At 40.4% G+C, this 15,867-nt stretch overlaps 1 protein-coding gene across 4 annotated transcripts in view; it reads left to right on the top strand.

Annotated features, from left to right (window-relative positions):
- Positions 1 to 13,154, top strand: part of NOXRED1 (NADP dependent oxidoreductase domain containing 1) — a 30,951-nt gene extending 17,797 nt beyond the window's left edge. For 2 of the 4 annotated variants that reach the window (XM_038545415.1, XM_038545416.1), the window contains one exon: positions 12,668 to 13,138. In XM_038545415.1, the coding sequence (XP_038401343.1) occupies positions 12,668 to 12,845 (178 nt within the window). In that variant the 3' untranslated portion in view covers positions 12,846 to 13,138. Of the gene's footprint in view, positions 1 to 12,667 lie in introns of all 4 variants that reach the window. The other 2 variants (XM_038545414.1, XM_038545413.1) reach the window with 2 other exon arrangements.
- Positions 13,155 to 15,867: the final 2,713 nt, after the last annotated feature.

The following is a 15,867-nucleotide window of genomic DNA, read 5'->3' as shown; positions in this document are numbered from 1 at the left end:
CTGGTAGACCAAGTCCTCTTCATATTATTTTCCAGAATCTTAATCCTTTCTGCACTTTTTTGAAAGATTTTATTTGTTTAATAATGACAGAGAGAGAGAGAGAGAGAGAGAGAGAGAGGCAGGGACACAGGCAGAGGGAGAAGCAGGCTCCGTGCAGGGAGCCCAGTGTGGGACTCGATCCTGGGTCTCCAGGATCACATCCCGGGCTGAAGGTAGTGCTAAACGGCTGGGCCATCGGAGCTGCCCCCCTTATTACACTTTTGTTCTTACACTTTTATTCTTCATGTGAATTTTAAAAAAGATTTTATTTATTGATTTGAGAGAGAGAGAGACAGAGCACCAGCAGCGGAAGGGGCAGAGGGAGAGGCAGAGGGACAAGCAGACTCCCCACTGAGCATGGAGCCTGACTCTGGGGCTCGACCCCAGGACTCTGAGATCATGACCTGAGTTGAAGGCTGATGCTTAACTGACTGAGTCACCCAAGGGTCCTTTTCATGTGAATTTTTAAAAAATGACCTTAAAAATTAGAAAGTAACGTATTTGTAGTAAATAAGATATCAACTAAAATGTACCAAACAAAGTGAAAGCACCTCCCTAAAATCCCATTCTCCAGAGGTAACTGCTAGTAATATTTGCTGTGACATATGAACTTGAAAACAGGCTGTTTTGTTTTTTAAATGTTAAATCACTGAGGAGTAGGATGTTTGTTCTTGGCTTCTGGCATTGTCTATCAAATTGAAAATGAAGGAGTGATAGAATATCATTTTGTAATCTCTAATGAAATAATGAATCTAGGCAACATTAGGTGAAAAGTTGATAGGGGAACTCTATAATCAATAGATCAGATGAAATCCATTAATCAGACTTAACACTGCAGAGGGAGAGACATTATGTTTCTGAATAAAAATAGACATAGGGACCCCTGGGTGGTGCAGCGGTTTGGCGCCTGCCTTTGGCCCAGGGCGTGATCCTGGAGACCCGGGATCGAATCCCATGTTGGGCTCCTGGTGCATGGAGCCTGCTTCTCCCTCTGCCTGTGTCTCTGCCTCTCTCTCTCTCTGTGTGACTATCATAAATAAATAAAAATTTTAAAAAATAGACATAGATTTTTAAAAAATAGACACATATGTAATAGTCTTATTTAAAAAAAAAGGCAAACCTGAATTTAAGCAAAACTATAGACATAAATTCAAGAGATAGGAAAAGTGTTAAATGACCATGAGATATAATTAGCAAAATCCAGAATATGGGAATTTTTAGAGGATAAACAACCCAATTTCTTCAGCAAGTGAACTGCAAGAGAAAAAAAAAAAGAGGAAGGGGAACTTACAGATTAAAAAAAAAAAGGACTTAAAAGTCACATTAACTGAGTGTGTGAGTGGCTCAGTTGGTTAAGCATTTGCCTGCAGCTCAGGTCATGATCTTGGGATCCTGGGATGGAGCCCCAGTGTTGGGCTCCCTGCTCAGTGGTGAGTCTGCTTGTCCCTCTGCCCCTCCCCCTGCTCATGCTCTCTCTTTCTCAGATCAATAAATAAGTCTTTAAAAAAAAGTTACATTAACCAAAATGTATGTGTAGACTTGGTTTCATATCTCTCCCTTCCTTTAATTAACATTGTAAACAACATAAATAGATTTCCTAATATTAAGCTTTCATTGAATTCTTAAAATAAACTCTACTTAATAATATACTTCCAGATCTGTTTTGGTTATATTTTATTTAAGACATTTACATCTATACTCAAAAAATAAAATTGGTCTGTAGTTTTCAAATTTGGTATTAATATTGTGTTAAACTTATAGAATTAGGAAGCCTTTATGTTCTGGAACAGAACATAGAAATTAGAGATTTCTTGAAGATTTTTTATTTTATTTTATTTATTTATTTATTCATGAGAGACACAGAGAGAGGGGCAGAGACATAGGCAGAGGGAGAAGCAGACTCCCTCCCTCCCTGTGGGGAGCCTGATACAGAACTTGATCCCAGGACCCCGGGATCATGACCTGAGCCAAAGGCAGACATTCAACCACAGAGACACCCAGTCATTCTGACTGGTCAATTTTTTAATTTAAGCATTTCCACTTTTATCTTTACTAATCAGTTCCTTCCTCCTTTCTTTTGAATTATTTTGTGGCTCTATTTCTTAGCTTTTGAATATTTATGGCTCATTTAATTTCAATCACACTATTACTATAAAAATAGTAAGAGCTAAGAATTCTCATCTAGCCTCTTTAGCTATGTGCTATTCAAATAGCTATGTGCTATGTGATCTTCAAAATGAAAATGACATTGTTGGGCACAAAGTTCCTGTGTTATTCAAATCCACTATATCCTTGCTACTCAGACTAGTTGGGATCTGTGCCATCATCTGGGAATTTGTTTAGAAACACAGAATCTGCAGCCCCACTCCAGTTATATGGAATCAGAATCTGCATTTTTCCAAGATCCCAAGTGATAACCACATCAAGGTTGGAAAAGTGCTGCTCTACATTCTTTTTCATCAGATGATTTGTTAGAGTGATAGGCAGTTCTGATATAGTCAAGATCTAGAACAGGTCTACCACTGAGTGATCTTTCATTTGAGTGACCATCTCCTCCTCAACTTCACAGTTGTTATTCTGTTTTCTATTTCCATATTTTGTCATTTCTAGAATGTTATATGAATGGAATCATAGAGTATGTGACCTTTTGGGATTGTCCTTTTTCATTCAGCATAATTCTCTGGAGATTTCTCCAAGTTTCTATGTATATTAATAGTTTATTTCTTCGTATTGCTGAGTAGTATTCCTAGCATGGATGTACCATACTTTAATCATTCATCTGTTGAAGGACTCCTGAGTGGTTTCCAAGTTTTGGCTGTTTTGTTTTGTTTTTGTTTTTGTTCAGTTTTTGGCTATTATGAATAAAGTTGCTATAATCATTCATGCACAGGTCTTTTTGGAAGATAAATTTTCATTTCTCTGGGATAAATGCTCATGGTTGCAATTCCTAGGTCATTTCGTAGTTGCATGCTTTTTGTTTTGTTTTGGTTTTTGCTTTTGTTTGTTTTTTTTTTTTTTTATTTTTTTTTTTATTTTTTATTTTTTATTTTTTATTGGTGTTCAATTTACTAACATACAGAATAACACCCAGTGCCCGTCACCCATTCACTCCCACCCCCCGCCCTCCTCCCCTTCTACCACCCCTAGTTCGTTTCCCAGAGTTAGCAGTCTTTATGTTCTGTCTCCCTTTCTGATATTTCCCACACATTTCTTCTCCCTTCCCTTATTTTCCCTTTCACTATTATTTATATTCCCCAAATGAATGAGAACATATAATGTTTGTCCTTCTCCGACTGACTTACTTCACTCAGCATAATACCCTCCAGTTCCATCCACGTTGAAGCAAATGGTGGGTATTTGTCATTTCTAATAGCTGAGTAATATTCCATTGTATACATAAACCACATCTTCTTTATCCATTCATCTTTCGTTGGACACCGAGGCTCCTTCCACAGTTTGGCTATCGTGGCCATTGCTGCTAGAAACATCGGGGTGCAGGTGTCCCAGCGTTTCATTGCATTTGTATCTTTGGGGTAAATCCCCAACAGTGCAATTGCTGGGTCGTAGGGCAGATATATTTTTAACTGTTTGAGGAACCTCCACACAGTTTTCCACAGTGGCTGCACCAGTTCACATTCCCACCAACAGTGTAAGAGGGTTCCCTTTTCTCCACATCCTCTCCAACATTTGTTGTTTCCTGCCTTGTTAATTTTTCCCATTCTCACTGGTGTGAGGTGGTATCTCATTGTGGTTTTGATTTGTATTTCCCTGATGGCAAGTGATGCAGAGCATTTTCTCATGTGCATGTTGGCCATGTCTATGTCTTCTTCTGTGAGATTTCTGTTCATGTCTTTTGCCCATTTCATGATTGGATTGTTTGTTTCTTTGGTGTTGAGTTTAATAAGTTCTTTATAGATCTTGGAAACTAGCCCTTTATCTGATATGTCATTTGCAAATATCTTCTCCCATTCTGTAGGTTGTCTTTGAGTTTTGTTGACTGTATCCTTTGCTGTGCAAAAGCTTCTTATCTTGATGAAGTCCCAATAGTTCATTTTTGCTTTTGTTTCTTTTGCCTTCGTGGATGTATCTTGCAAGAAGTTACTATGGCCGAGTTCAAAAAGGGTGTTGCCTGTGTTCTTCTCTAGGATTTTGATGGAATCTTGTCTCACATTTAGATCTTTCATCCATTTTGAGTTTATCTTTGTGTATGGTGAAAGAGAGTGGTCTAGTTTCATTCTTCTGCATGTGGATGTCCAATTTTCCCAGCACCATTTATTGAAGAGACTGTCTTTCTTCCAATGGATAGTCTTTCCTCCTTTATCGAATATTAGTTGCCCATAAAGTTCAGGGTCCACTTCTGGATTCTCTATTCTGTTCCACTGATCTATGCGTCTGTTTTTGTGCCAGTACCACACTGTCTTGATGACCACAGCTTTGTAGTACAACCTGAAATCTGGCATTGTGATGCCCCCAGATATGGTTTCCTTTTTTAAAATTCCCCTGGCTATTCGGGGTCTTTTCTGATTCCACACAAATCTTAAAATAATTTGTTCTAACTCTCTGAAGAAAGTCCATGGTATTTTGATAGGGATTGCATTAAACGTGTATATTGCCCTGGGTAACATTGACATTTTCACAATATTAATTCTGCCAATCCATGAGCATGGAATATTTTTCCATCTCTTTGTGTCTTCCTCAATTTCTTTCAGAAGTGTTCTATAGTTTTGAGGGTATAGATCCTTTACATCTTTGGTGAGGTTTATTCCTAGGTATCTTATGCTTTTGGGTGCAATTGTAAATGGGATTGACTCCTTAATTTCTCTTTCTTCAGTCTCATTGTTAGTGTATAGAAATGCCACTGACTTCTGGGCATTGATCTTGTATCCTGCCACGCTACCGAATTGCTGTATGAGTTCTAGCAATCTTGGGGTGGAGACTTTTGGGTTTTCTATGTAGAGTATCATGTCATCGGCGAAGAGGGAGAGTTTGACTTCTTCTTTGCCAATTTGAATGCCTTTAATGTCTTTTTGTTGTCTGATTGCTGAGGCTAGGACTTCCAGTACTATGTTGAATAGCAGTGGTGAGAGTGGACATCCCTGTCTTGTTCCTGATCTTAGGGGAAAGGCTCCCAGTGCTTCCCCATTGAGAATGATATTTGCTGTGGGCTTTTCATAGATGGCTTTTAAGATGTCGAGGGATGTTCCCTCTATCCCTACACTCTGAAGAGTTTTGATCAGGAATGGATGCTGTATTTTGTCAAATGCTTTCTCTGCATCCAATGAGAGGATCATATGGTTCTTGGTTTTTCTCTTGCTGATATGATGAATCACATTGATTGTTTTACGGGTGTTGAACCAGCCTTGTGTCCCAGGGATAAATCCTACTTGGTCATGGTGAATAATTTTCTTAATGTACTGTTGGATCCTATTGGCCAGTATCTTGTTGAGAATTTTTGCATCCATGTTCATCAGGGATATTGGTCTGTAATTCTCCTTTTTGGCGGGGTCTTTGTCTGGCTTTGGAATTAAGGTGATGCTGGCTTCATAGAACGAATTTGGAAGTACTCCATCTCTTTCTATCTTTCCAAACAGCTTTAGGAGAATAGGTATGATTTCTTCTTTAAACGTTTGATAAAATTCTCCTGGGAAGCCATCTGGCCCTGGACTCTTGTGTCTTGGGAGGTTTTTGATGACTGCTTCAATTTCCTCCCTGGTTATTGGCCTGTTCAGGTTTTCTATTTCTTCCTGTTCCAGTTTTGGTAGTTTGTGGCTTTCCAGGAATGCGTCCATTTCTTCTAGATTGCCTAATTTATTGGCGTATAGCTGTTCATAATATGTTTTTAAAATCGTTTGTATTTCCTTGGTGTTGGTAGTGATCTCTCCTTTCTCATTCATGATTTTATTAATTTGAGTCTTCTCTCTCTTCTTTTTAATAAGGCTGGCTAATGGTTTATCTATCTTATTAATTCTTTCAAAGAACCAACTCCTGGTTCTGTTGATCTGTTCCACAGTTCTTCTGGTCTCGATTTCGTTGAGTTCTGCTCGAATCTTTATTAGCTCCCTTCTTCTCTTGGGTGTAGGATCTATTTGCTGTTTTTTCTCTAGCTCCTTTATGTGTAAGGTTAGCTTTTGTATTTGAGTTCTTTCCAGTTTTTGAATGGATGCTTGTATTGCGATGTATTTCCCCCTTAGGACTGCTTTTGCTGCATCCCAAAGATTTTGAACGGTTGTATCTTCATTCTCATTAGTTTCCATGAATCTTTTTAATTCTTCCTTAATTTCCTGGTTGACCCTTTTATCTTTTAGCAGGATGGTCCTTAACCTCCATGTGTTTGAGGTCCTTCCAAACTTCTTGTTGTGATTTAGTTCTAATTTCAAGGCATTATGGTCCGAGAATATGCAGGGGACAATCCCAATCTTTTGGTATCGGTTCAGACCCGATTTGTGACCCAATATGTGGTCTATTCTGGAGAAAGTTCCATGTGCGCTTGAGAAGAATGTGTATTCAGTTGAGTTTGGATGTAAAGTTCTGTAGATATCTGTGAAATCCATCTGGTCCAGTGTATCATTTAAAGCTCTCGTTTCTTTGGAGATGTTTTGCTTAGAAGACCTATCAAGTATAGAAAGAGCTAGATTGAAGTCACCAAGTATAAGTGTATTATTATCTAAGTATTTCTTCACTTTGGTTAATAATTGATTTATATATTTGGCAGCTCCCACATTCGGAGCATATATATTGAGGATTGTTAAGTCCTCTTGTTGAATAGATCCTTTAAGTATGATATAGTGTCCCTCTTCATCTCTCACTACAGTCTTTGGGGTAAATTTTAGTTTATCTGATATAAGGATGGCTACCCCTGCTTTCTTTTGAGGACCATTCGAATGGTAAATGGTTCTCCAACCTTTTATTTTCAGGCTGTAGGTGTCCTTCTGTCTAAAATGAGTCTCTTGTAGACAGCAAATAGATGGGTCCTGCTTTTTTATCCAGTCTGAAACCCTGCGCCTTTTGATGGGGTCATTAAGCCCGTTCACATTCAGAGTTACTATTGAGAGATATGAGTTTAGTGTCATCATGATATCTATTCAGTCTTTGTTTTTGTGGACTGTTCCACTGAACTTCTTCTTAAAGGGGAATTTTAAGAGTCCCCCTTAAGATTTCTTGCAGAGCTGGTTTGGAGGTCACATATTCTTTTAGTTGCTGCCTGTCTTGGAAGCTCTTTATCTCTCCTTCCATTTTGAATGAGAGCCTTGCTGGATAAAGTATTCTTGGTTGCATGTTCTTTTCATTTAGGACCCTGAATATATCCTGCCAGCCCTTTCTGGCCTGCCAGGTCTCTGTGGAGAGGTCTGCTGTTACCCTAATACTCCTCCCCATAAAAGTCAGGGATTTCTTGTCTCTTGCTGCTTTAAGGATCTTCTCCTTATCTTTGGAATTTGCAAGCTTCACAATTAAATGTCGAGGTGTTGAACGGTTTTTATTGATTTTAGGGGGGGATCTCTCTATTTCCTGGATCTGAATGCCTGTTTCCCTTCCCAGATTAGGAAAGTTTTCAGCTAGAATTTGTTCAAATACATATTCTGGCCCTCTGTCCCTTTCGGCGCCCTCGGGAACCCCAATTAAACGTAGGTTTTTCTTCCTCAGGCTGTCGTTTATTTCCCTTAATCTATCTTCATGGTCTTTTAATTGTTTGTCTCTTTTTTCCTCAGTTTTCCTCTTTGCTGTCAACTTGTCTTCTAGGTCACTCACTCGTTCTTCCACCTCGTTAACCCTCGTCGTTAGGACTTCTAGTTTGGATTGCATCTCATTCAATTGGTTTTTAATTTCTGCCTGATTAGCTCTAAATTCTGCAGTCATGAAGTCTCTTGAGTCCTTTATACTTTTTTCTAGAGCCACCAGTAGCTGTATAATAGTGCTTCTGAATTGGCTTTCTGACATTGAATTGTAATCCAGATTTTGTAACTCTGTGGGAGAGAGGACTGTTTCTGATTCTTTCTTTTGAGGTGAGGTTTTCCTTCTAGTCATTTTGCTCAGTGCAGAGTGGCCAAAAGCAAGTTGTATTGGGAAAAAGAGAAAAAGAGAGGAGAGAAAGAAGGAAAGAAAAGAGAAAGAGAAAAAAAAAGGGAAGAAAAAGAAAAAAAAAAACGAAAAAAGAAAAAAAAAAAAAAAAGAAGAAAAAGAGAAAGAAAAAGAAAGGAGAAAAAAAGGGGGTGGGGGAAGGAAACAAATCAAAAAGCAAAACAAAACAAAAACAAAAACAAAAACAAACAACCAAAAAAAGAACCACCGGGGAGTATCTTCTGATTCTGTGTTCTTTAAGTCCCTTGGCTTCTCCTGGAAGTTGTCCGTCTAGCTGGTGTTCTGGGGGAGGGGCCTGTTGTGCTGATTTTCAGGTGTTAGCAGTTGGGGGAGCTGCTGTGCCCCTGCCTGGTGCAGGGCTCGGTGGGGGTTGTTTACCCCGTGAGGCCGCAGGAGGAACAGCCCCAGTGGCGGGGCAGCTCTGGAAACCTGGATTCAGCTCCGGCAGGAACTCCGTCTGCAGGGCCTGGAGGCTCCGGGGCGGGGCCGCTGATCTGCTCAGCTGGGGCAGGAGCGTCCTTGCTGTCCTGGGCCCTCCCGGCCTCTGCCTGTCCCGGGGGAGGCGGGATCCTGGGCTGTGTCCCGGCGCCCTGTGCTCCGGAGCCTGCGCTGGTGGATTCGCGCTCCCGGGCCGCGCAACCCCCTCCGCGGAGCTGCCGCCCGAGCCCCTCCGAGCTGCTCCTGGAACCGCGCAGCCCCCTCCGCACGGAGCCTCTTCCTCTGCCCGAGCCCCTCCGAGCTGCTCCCGGGGCCGCGCAGCCCCCTCCGCACGGAGCCTCTTCCTCTGCCCGAGCCCCTCCGAGCTGCTCCCGGGGCCGCGCAGCCCCCTCCGCGGAGCCGCCGCCCGAGCCCCTTCAGCTGCTCCGGGTCCCGCCGGGTCCCGCCGTGCGCGCTGCAGCCCTTAGGGAGCTCGGCGCACTCTCCTGGGCGCGCAGTTGCTGTTACTGTCCCAGGGAGCCCGAGGGCATCCCCGCCCTCCTGGGTCCTGCTCCAACTCCCCGCGAGCCCCTTTCCCCCGGGAAGGTCGGTGCAGCTCCTGCTCCTCCGGGACGGGGCTCTCCTGTCCTGGGGACACTCGCCCCGGCCTCAGCCCGGCTCCTCGCGGGGCCCCTCCCCCTTGGAGGCCTTTGTTCCTTTATTTCTTTTTCCCCGTCTTCCTACCTTGATAGATGCGCGAACTCTTCTCACTGTAGCATTCCAGCTGGTCTCTCTTTGAATCTCAGGCCGAATTCATAGATTTTCAGGATAATTTGAAGGTTTTCTAGGTAGTTTGGTGGAGACAGGTGATTTGGAGACCCTACTCCTCCGCCATCTTGCTCCTCCCCCCTTTTGTTTGTTTTTTAAGACACTGCCAGGGCAGCCCAGGTAGCAGAATGGTTTAGTGCTGCCTTCAGCCCAGGGCATGATCCTGGAGACCGGGGATCGAGTCCCATGTCAGGCTCCCTGGATGGAGCCTGCTTCTCCCTCTGCCTGTGTCTCTGCCTCTCTCCCTCTCTCTCTCTCTCTCTCATGAATAAATAAGATCTTTAAAAAAAGACACTGCCAAACTTTTTCAGCATGATTGTACCATTTTACATTATCACTAGAAATGTATGATCCAATTTTTCTGTATCCTCACCAGCATTTGGTGTGTCACTAATTTTTGTTTTACCATTACATCTGTAGATCAATTTGTGGGCAATTGACATCTTTATTTTTTTTTAATTTTTTTAGAATTGACATCTTTATTATGTTGAGTTTTCCCATCCACGAACACAGTATTTCTCCATTTATTTAGATATTCTTTAGTTCATCAGCATTTTGTAGTTTTCAGTATGTATTTTTTCTTCTTTTTTTTAAATTTTTATTTTATTTTATTATTATTTTTTTTATGATAGTCACACACACACACATAGAGAGAGGCAGAGACATAGGCAGAGGGAGAAGCAGGCTCCATGCACGGGGAGCCCAACGTGGGATTCGATCCCGGGTCTCCAGGATCGCGCCCTGGGCCAAAGGCAGGCGCCAAACCGCTGCGCCACCCAGGGATCCCTTTATTCTTTTTTTTAAAGACTTACTTATTGGGGGATCCCTGGGTGGCGCAGCGGTTTGGCGCCTGCCTTTGGCCCAGGGCGCGATCCTGGAGACCCGGGATCGAATCCCACGTTGGGCTCCCGGTGCATGGAGCCTGCTTCTCCCTCTGCCTATGTCTCTGCCTCTCTCTCTCTCTGTATGACTATCATAAATAAATAAAAATTAAAAAAAAAAAGACTTACTTATTGGGCTGCATGGGTGGCTTAGTCAGTTAAGCATCTACCTTCAGCTCAGGTTATGATCTCAGGGTCCTGGGATCGAAGCCCTACACTGGGCTCCTTGCTCAGCAGGAAGTCTTTTTCTCCCTCTGCCCCACCACTGCTCATGCTCCCTCTCTCCCTAATTCACTTTTCTGTCTCAGACAAATAAATAAAACCTTTTTTTTTTTAAAGAAAGATTTCTTTATTTGAGAGAGACAGAGCATGAGCATGAGCATGAACAGGAAGGGCAGAGGGAGAGGGAAAAAGAATCTCAAGCACACTCCACTTGAGCCTGTAGCTGGTTGCAGAGCTCAGTCTCACAACCCTGACGCCATGATCTAAGCCAAAACCAAGAGTTGGCTATTTAACAAACTGTGCCACCCAGGCACCCCCATATGCAACTCTTATACGTGTTTTGTTAGATTTACATCTAAGTATTACTTTTGTGTGTATGTGAATGGAATTGCATTTTTAATTTTGATGCCCAAGAGTTCATTACATATATATATATAAATAATATATATATTATATATATAATAGGTTTTTGTATTGTTTGTTTCCCGTGACTTTGCTGAACTCATTTATTAGTTCTGGGACTTTTTAAAAATAGATTCTTTGGAATTTTCTACATAAACAATCATGTTACCTGTAAGTAGGGACAGATTCATTTTGTCTTTTCAGTCTGTATGCTTTTTTTTTCCTTTTCTTACCTTATTGCATTGTCTACAACTTCTAGTACTATGTTAAATAAGAAGGGTGAGTATAGGTATCCTTGCCTTTACTCTGATCTTTTAATGCTGTAACAATCCTATATCTTAATACTTTTTAACTTAAATTCTGCTCTAAAGTAATACTTAATGTTGCTCTGTTTTATTTGCATATTATCTTCTACTTTTGTTATACAATTGAAGAGGTTATCTTTATTTTTCTTTTTTATATTTTATTTATTTATTTGAGAGAGAGAGAGAGAGAGAACATGAGCAAGAGGCAGGGGAAAGGGCAGAGGGAAAGGAAGAAGCCACCAGGCACCCCTGAAGAGGATATCTTAAAATAAATGAGATCTTTTCTATTTTTTAAAGATTTATTTATTTAAAAAAATATTTATTTACTTACTTTAGTGAGGAAGTAGGGTGGTAAGGGGCAGAGGGAAAGGGAGAGAGATTCTCAAGCAGACTCTGCACTGAGCATGGAGATTCTCAAGCAGACTCTGCACTGAGCATGGAGCCCAATGCAGGGCTTGATCTCATGACCCTGAGATCACAACCTGAGTGGAAACCAAGAGTCAGATGCTTAACTGACCATACCACCCAGATCTTTACCGTTCTTTTAAATTTTTAAAAAGGTTTTATTTATTTATTTGGGTGAGAGAGAGAGAACAAGAGACAAAGAAGATGATTCCCTGCTGAGCAGGAAGCCCAAGGACCGAGGGAGCATGATCTGAGCTGAAGGCAGATGCTTAACCAAGTGAGCCACTGGGTGCCCCTGATCTTTTCTATTCCTAATGTCCATTATCTTATGGATTCTATTTCTTTTTTCTCTTTCTTTTTTTTTTTAAGAGAGAATGAGCATATGCATGTGTATACACACAGACACACAGACACGCACACCCACATATGAGGGGGGGAAGGGGCAGAGAGAGAAGGAGAGAGAGAATCTTAAGCAGGTTCCACACCCAGCACGAAGCCAATGCAGGTTTCAATCTCATGACCCTGAGATCATGATCTGAGTTGAAATCAAGAGTCTAATGCTTAACCCACTGAGCCACCCAGGCACCCCTTATATATTCTATTTCTAAATTCAAAGGAAATATACTGAAAAGGATGTCAATGTCATTATTATAATCATTCTTTAATTATGAATTCCATCCCAAATGTACTTAGAAAATGTACATATGGGCAGCCCTGGTGGCCCAGCGGTTTGGCGCCGCCTTCTGCCGGAGTGTGATCCTGGAGACCTGGGATCGAGTCCCACCTCAGGCTCCCTGCATGGAGCCTGCTTCTCTCACTCTGCCTGTATCTCTGCCTCTCTGTCTGTCATGAATAAATAAATAAAATATTTTTTAAAAATGTACATATGTACAAAATGCATAAGTACAATTAAATCTACATAGTGAATAGTTGTAGCTGAATGTTTACGAATTTTAATTAATTTGATAATAGAAAATAAAGAACCGTGTTTCCAATTGTCAGAAAACTTTCTTTAAATGTTTAACAGCCAAATCAGATGTGTTAAACAGATATAAAAAAGTAACAGTATTTTTTTTTTTGTTTTCACTCCAGGCCTTTCCCCTGGTTTGATTTGACTGCTGTGCAACTCAAGGAAACTTCCTTTACTCAGCATTTCTCAACCAGTACTGCTTTCCGGGACCACCTTACCTATCTATACTGTGATTTGTTTGGTATCTCCTTTACCAAAGAGCAGCAGCCTGGGGTTTCCACAAGCTCTTCCTCAAAATAAGAGAAGAGACCTCAGAAACTTGGATTTTTTTTTTCCCCTCCACAATGCTTGTAGCCAGATTATCACAGTTGACTTTGGGAATCATGTAACTGCACTGGGTTTGCCACATGTTTGGGCATTAAGGAATTAGAAAACCATACTAATGGTTCTTTGAAATATAAAATAAAGCAAGAGGTCTTATCCATCAGTATATTTGGGTATGTCTGGCTTTTGGAAGCAACCAAATTAAACTATATAACCTGACACACTTAAGCTGCTTCCCCAGGAAAGCCATGTTAATATAAATGATCTTTCTTCTAAAAGCTAAATTCGAGAAGTTATGTTATTATTCGACAGTACATACTGCAGCTTGTTTTCCTGTAGCAATGTGTAACTGAAAAATGATACAGCTCGATTTTCCTAACATTTTGGATAAAAAAAAAAAAAGTGGGGTCAACAATCTTAAGTGAATTATGGCTCGTTTCATGCTTATTTCAGTTATACATGATTATTCTGGAACTATCTTATTTAAAGCTGTTCCCATTTAAAATTTTTTATTTAAAAGTTTTTTATTCAAATTCAATTAACATATAATGTATTATTGGTTTCAGAGGTAGAGGTCAGTGATTCATCAGTCTTATATAACACCCAGTGCTCTTTAGATCAAGTGCTCTCCTTAATGCCCATCACCCAGTTAACCCATCCCCTCACCCCCTTCCCCTCCAGTGACCCTCAGTTTGTTTCTTATGATTAAGAGTCTCATAATTTGTTTTCCTCTCTGATTTCATCTTGTTTTATTTTTCCTCTCTTCCTCTACGATCTTTTGTGTTATTTCTTCAATTCCACATATGAGTAAGGTCATATGATAATTGTCTTTCCCTGATTGACTTACTTCACTTAGCATAATACCCTCTAGTTCCATCCATGTTGTAGCAAATGGCAAGATTTCATTTTTTTCTGATGGCTGAGTAGTATTCCATTGTATATATATACACCACATCTTCTTTACCATTCATCTGTCAATGGATATCTGAGCGCTTTCCATGGTTTAGCTATTGTGGACATTGCTCTATGAACATTGGAGTAGAGTTGTCACTTCGGATCAGTACATTTGTATCTTTGGGGTGAATATCTAGTAATGCAATTGCTGGGTCGTAGGGTAGCTCTATTTTCAAATTTTTGAGGAACCTCCATAGTGTTTTCCAGAGTGGCTGCACCAGCTTGCATTCCCACCAACAGTATAAGGGGGTTCCCCTTTCTCTGCATTCTCACCCACATTTTCATTTCATGACTCGTTATTTTCAGCCATTTGGACTAGTGTGAGCTGGTATCTCATGGTGTTTTTGATTTGTATTTCCCTGATGCCAAGTGATATTGAGCATTTTTTTCACGTGTCTGTCGGCCATTGTATGGCTTCTTTGGAGAAATGTCTTCTGCCCATTTCTTGATTGAATTATTTGTTCTTTGGGTGTTGAGTTTGATAAGTTCTTTATAGATCTTGGATACTAGCCCTTTATCTGATATGTCATTTGCAAATACCTTTTCCCATTCTGTCATTTATCTTTTGGTTTTGTTGACTATTTCCTTGGCTGTGCAAAAGCTTTCTATCTTGATTAAGTCCCAATAGTTCATTTTTACCTTTGTTTCCCTCGCCTTTGGAGATGTGTCTAGTGAGATGTTGCTGCAGCCAAGGTTGTAGGAGTTGCTGCTTGTGTTCTCCCCTAGGATTTTGATGGATTCATGTCTCACATATAGATCTTTCATCCATTTTTAGTCTATTTTTGTGTGTGGTGTAAGAAGTGGTCCATTTCATTCTTCTGCATGTGGCTGTCCCAACACCGTTTATTGAAGAGACTGTCTTTTTTCCATTGCATATTCTTTCCTGCATTGTTAAAGATTAGTTGACCATGGAATTGAGGCCCACTTCTGGGTTCCCTATTCTGTTCCATTGATCTATGTGTCTATTTTTGTGCCAGTACTGTACTGTCTCTGATTATCGCTTATGCAATAGAACTTGAAGTCCAGAATTGTGATGCCACCAGCTTTGGTTTTCTTTTTCAACATTCTTTTGGCTACTCAGGGTCTTTTCTGGTTCCATACAAATTTTAGGATTATTTATTCCAGTTCTGTGAAAAAAGCTGATGGTATTTTGATAGGGATTGCATTGAATGTATAGATTGTTCTAGGTAGCATAGATATTTTGACAATAATTGTTACTCCAATCCATGAGCATGGAATGTTTTCCCATTTCTTTGTGTCTTCCTCAATTTTTTTCATGAGTGTTCTATGGTTTTCTGAGTTTAGATCCCTTTGCTCTTTGTTAGGTTTATTCCTAGGTATCTTATGGTTTTTGGTACAATTGTAAATGGAATTGACTCCTCAATTTCTCTTTCTTCTCTCTTATTGTTTGTATATAGAAATGCAACTGATTTCTGTGCATTGATTTTATATCTTACCACTTGGCTGAATTGCATGCTGTATGAGTTCTAGCAATTTTGGGGTGGAATCTTTTGGGTTTTCCACATGGAGTATCATGTCATCTGTGAAGAGTGAGAGTTTGATTTCTTCTTTGCCAATTCAGATGCCTTTTATCTCTTTTTGTCATCTGATTGCTGAAGCTAGGACTTTCTAGTACCATGTTGAACAACAGTGGTGATATTAGACATCCCTGCCATGTTCCTGACCTCAAGGGAAAAGCTCTCAGTTTTTCCCCATTGCAAATGATATTTGCTGTGGGTTTTTTGTATATGGCTTTTATGATATTGAGGTATGTTCCCTCTATCCTTAACACTGTGAAGAGTTTTAATCAAGAAAGGATGCTGTAATTTGTCAAATGCTTTTTCTGCATCTATTGAGGATCATATGGTTCTTGTCCTTTCTTTTACTAATGTAGTGTATCACATTGATTTATTTGCAGATATTAAACCACCCTTGCAACCCAAGAAAAAAATCCCACTTGGTCATGGTGAATAGTCCTTCTAATGTACTGTTGGGTCCTATTGGCTAGTATCTTAGAATTTTTGCATCTGTATTCATCACTGAT

Source organism: Canis lupus, chromosome 8, assembly GCF_011100685.1.
Source record: "Canis lupus familiaris isolate Mischka breed German Shepherd chromosome 8, alternate assembly UU_Cfam_GSD_1.0, whole genome shotgun sequence".
Classification (NCBI taxonomy): Eukaryota; Metazoa; Chordata; class Mammalia; order Carnivora; family Canidae; genus Canis; species Canis lupus.
Note: the sequence above shows the minus strand (reverse complement) of the source record. Positions and strands in the feature narration are given on the sequence as shown.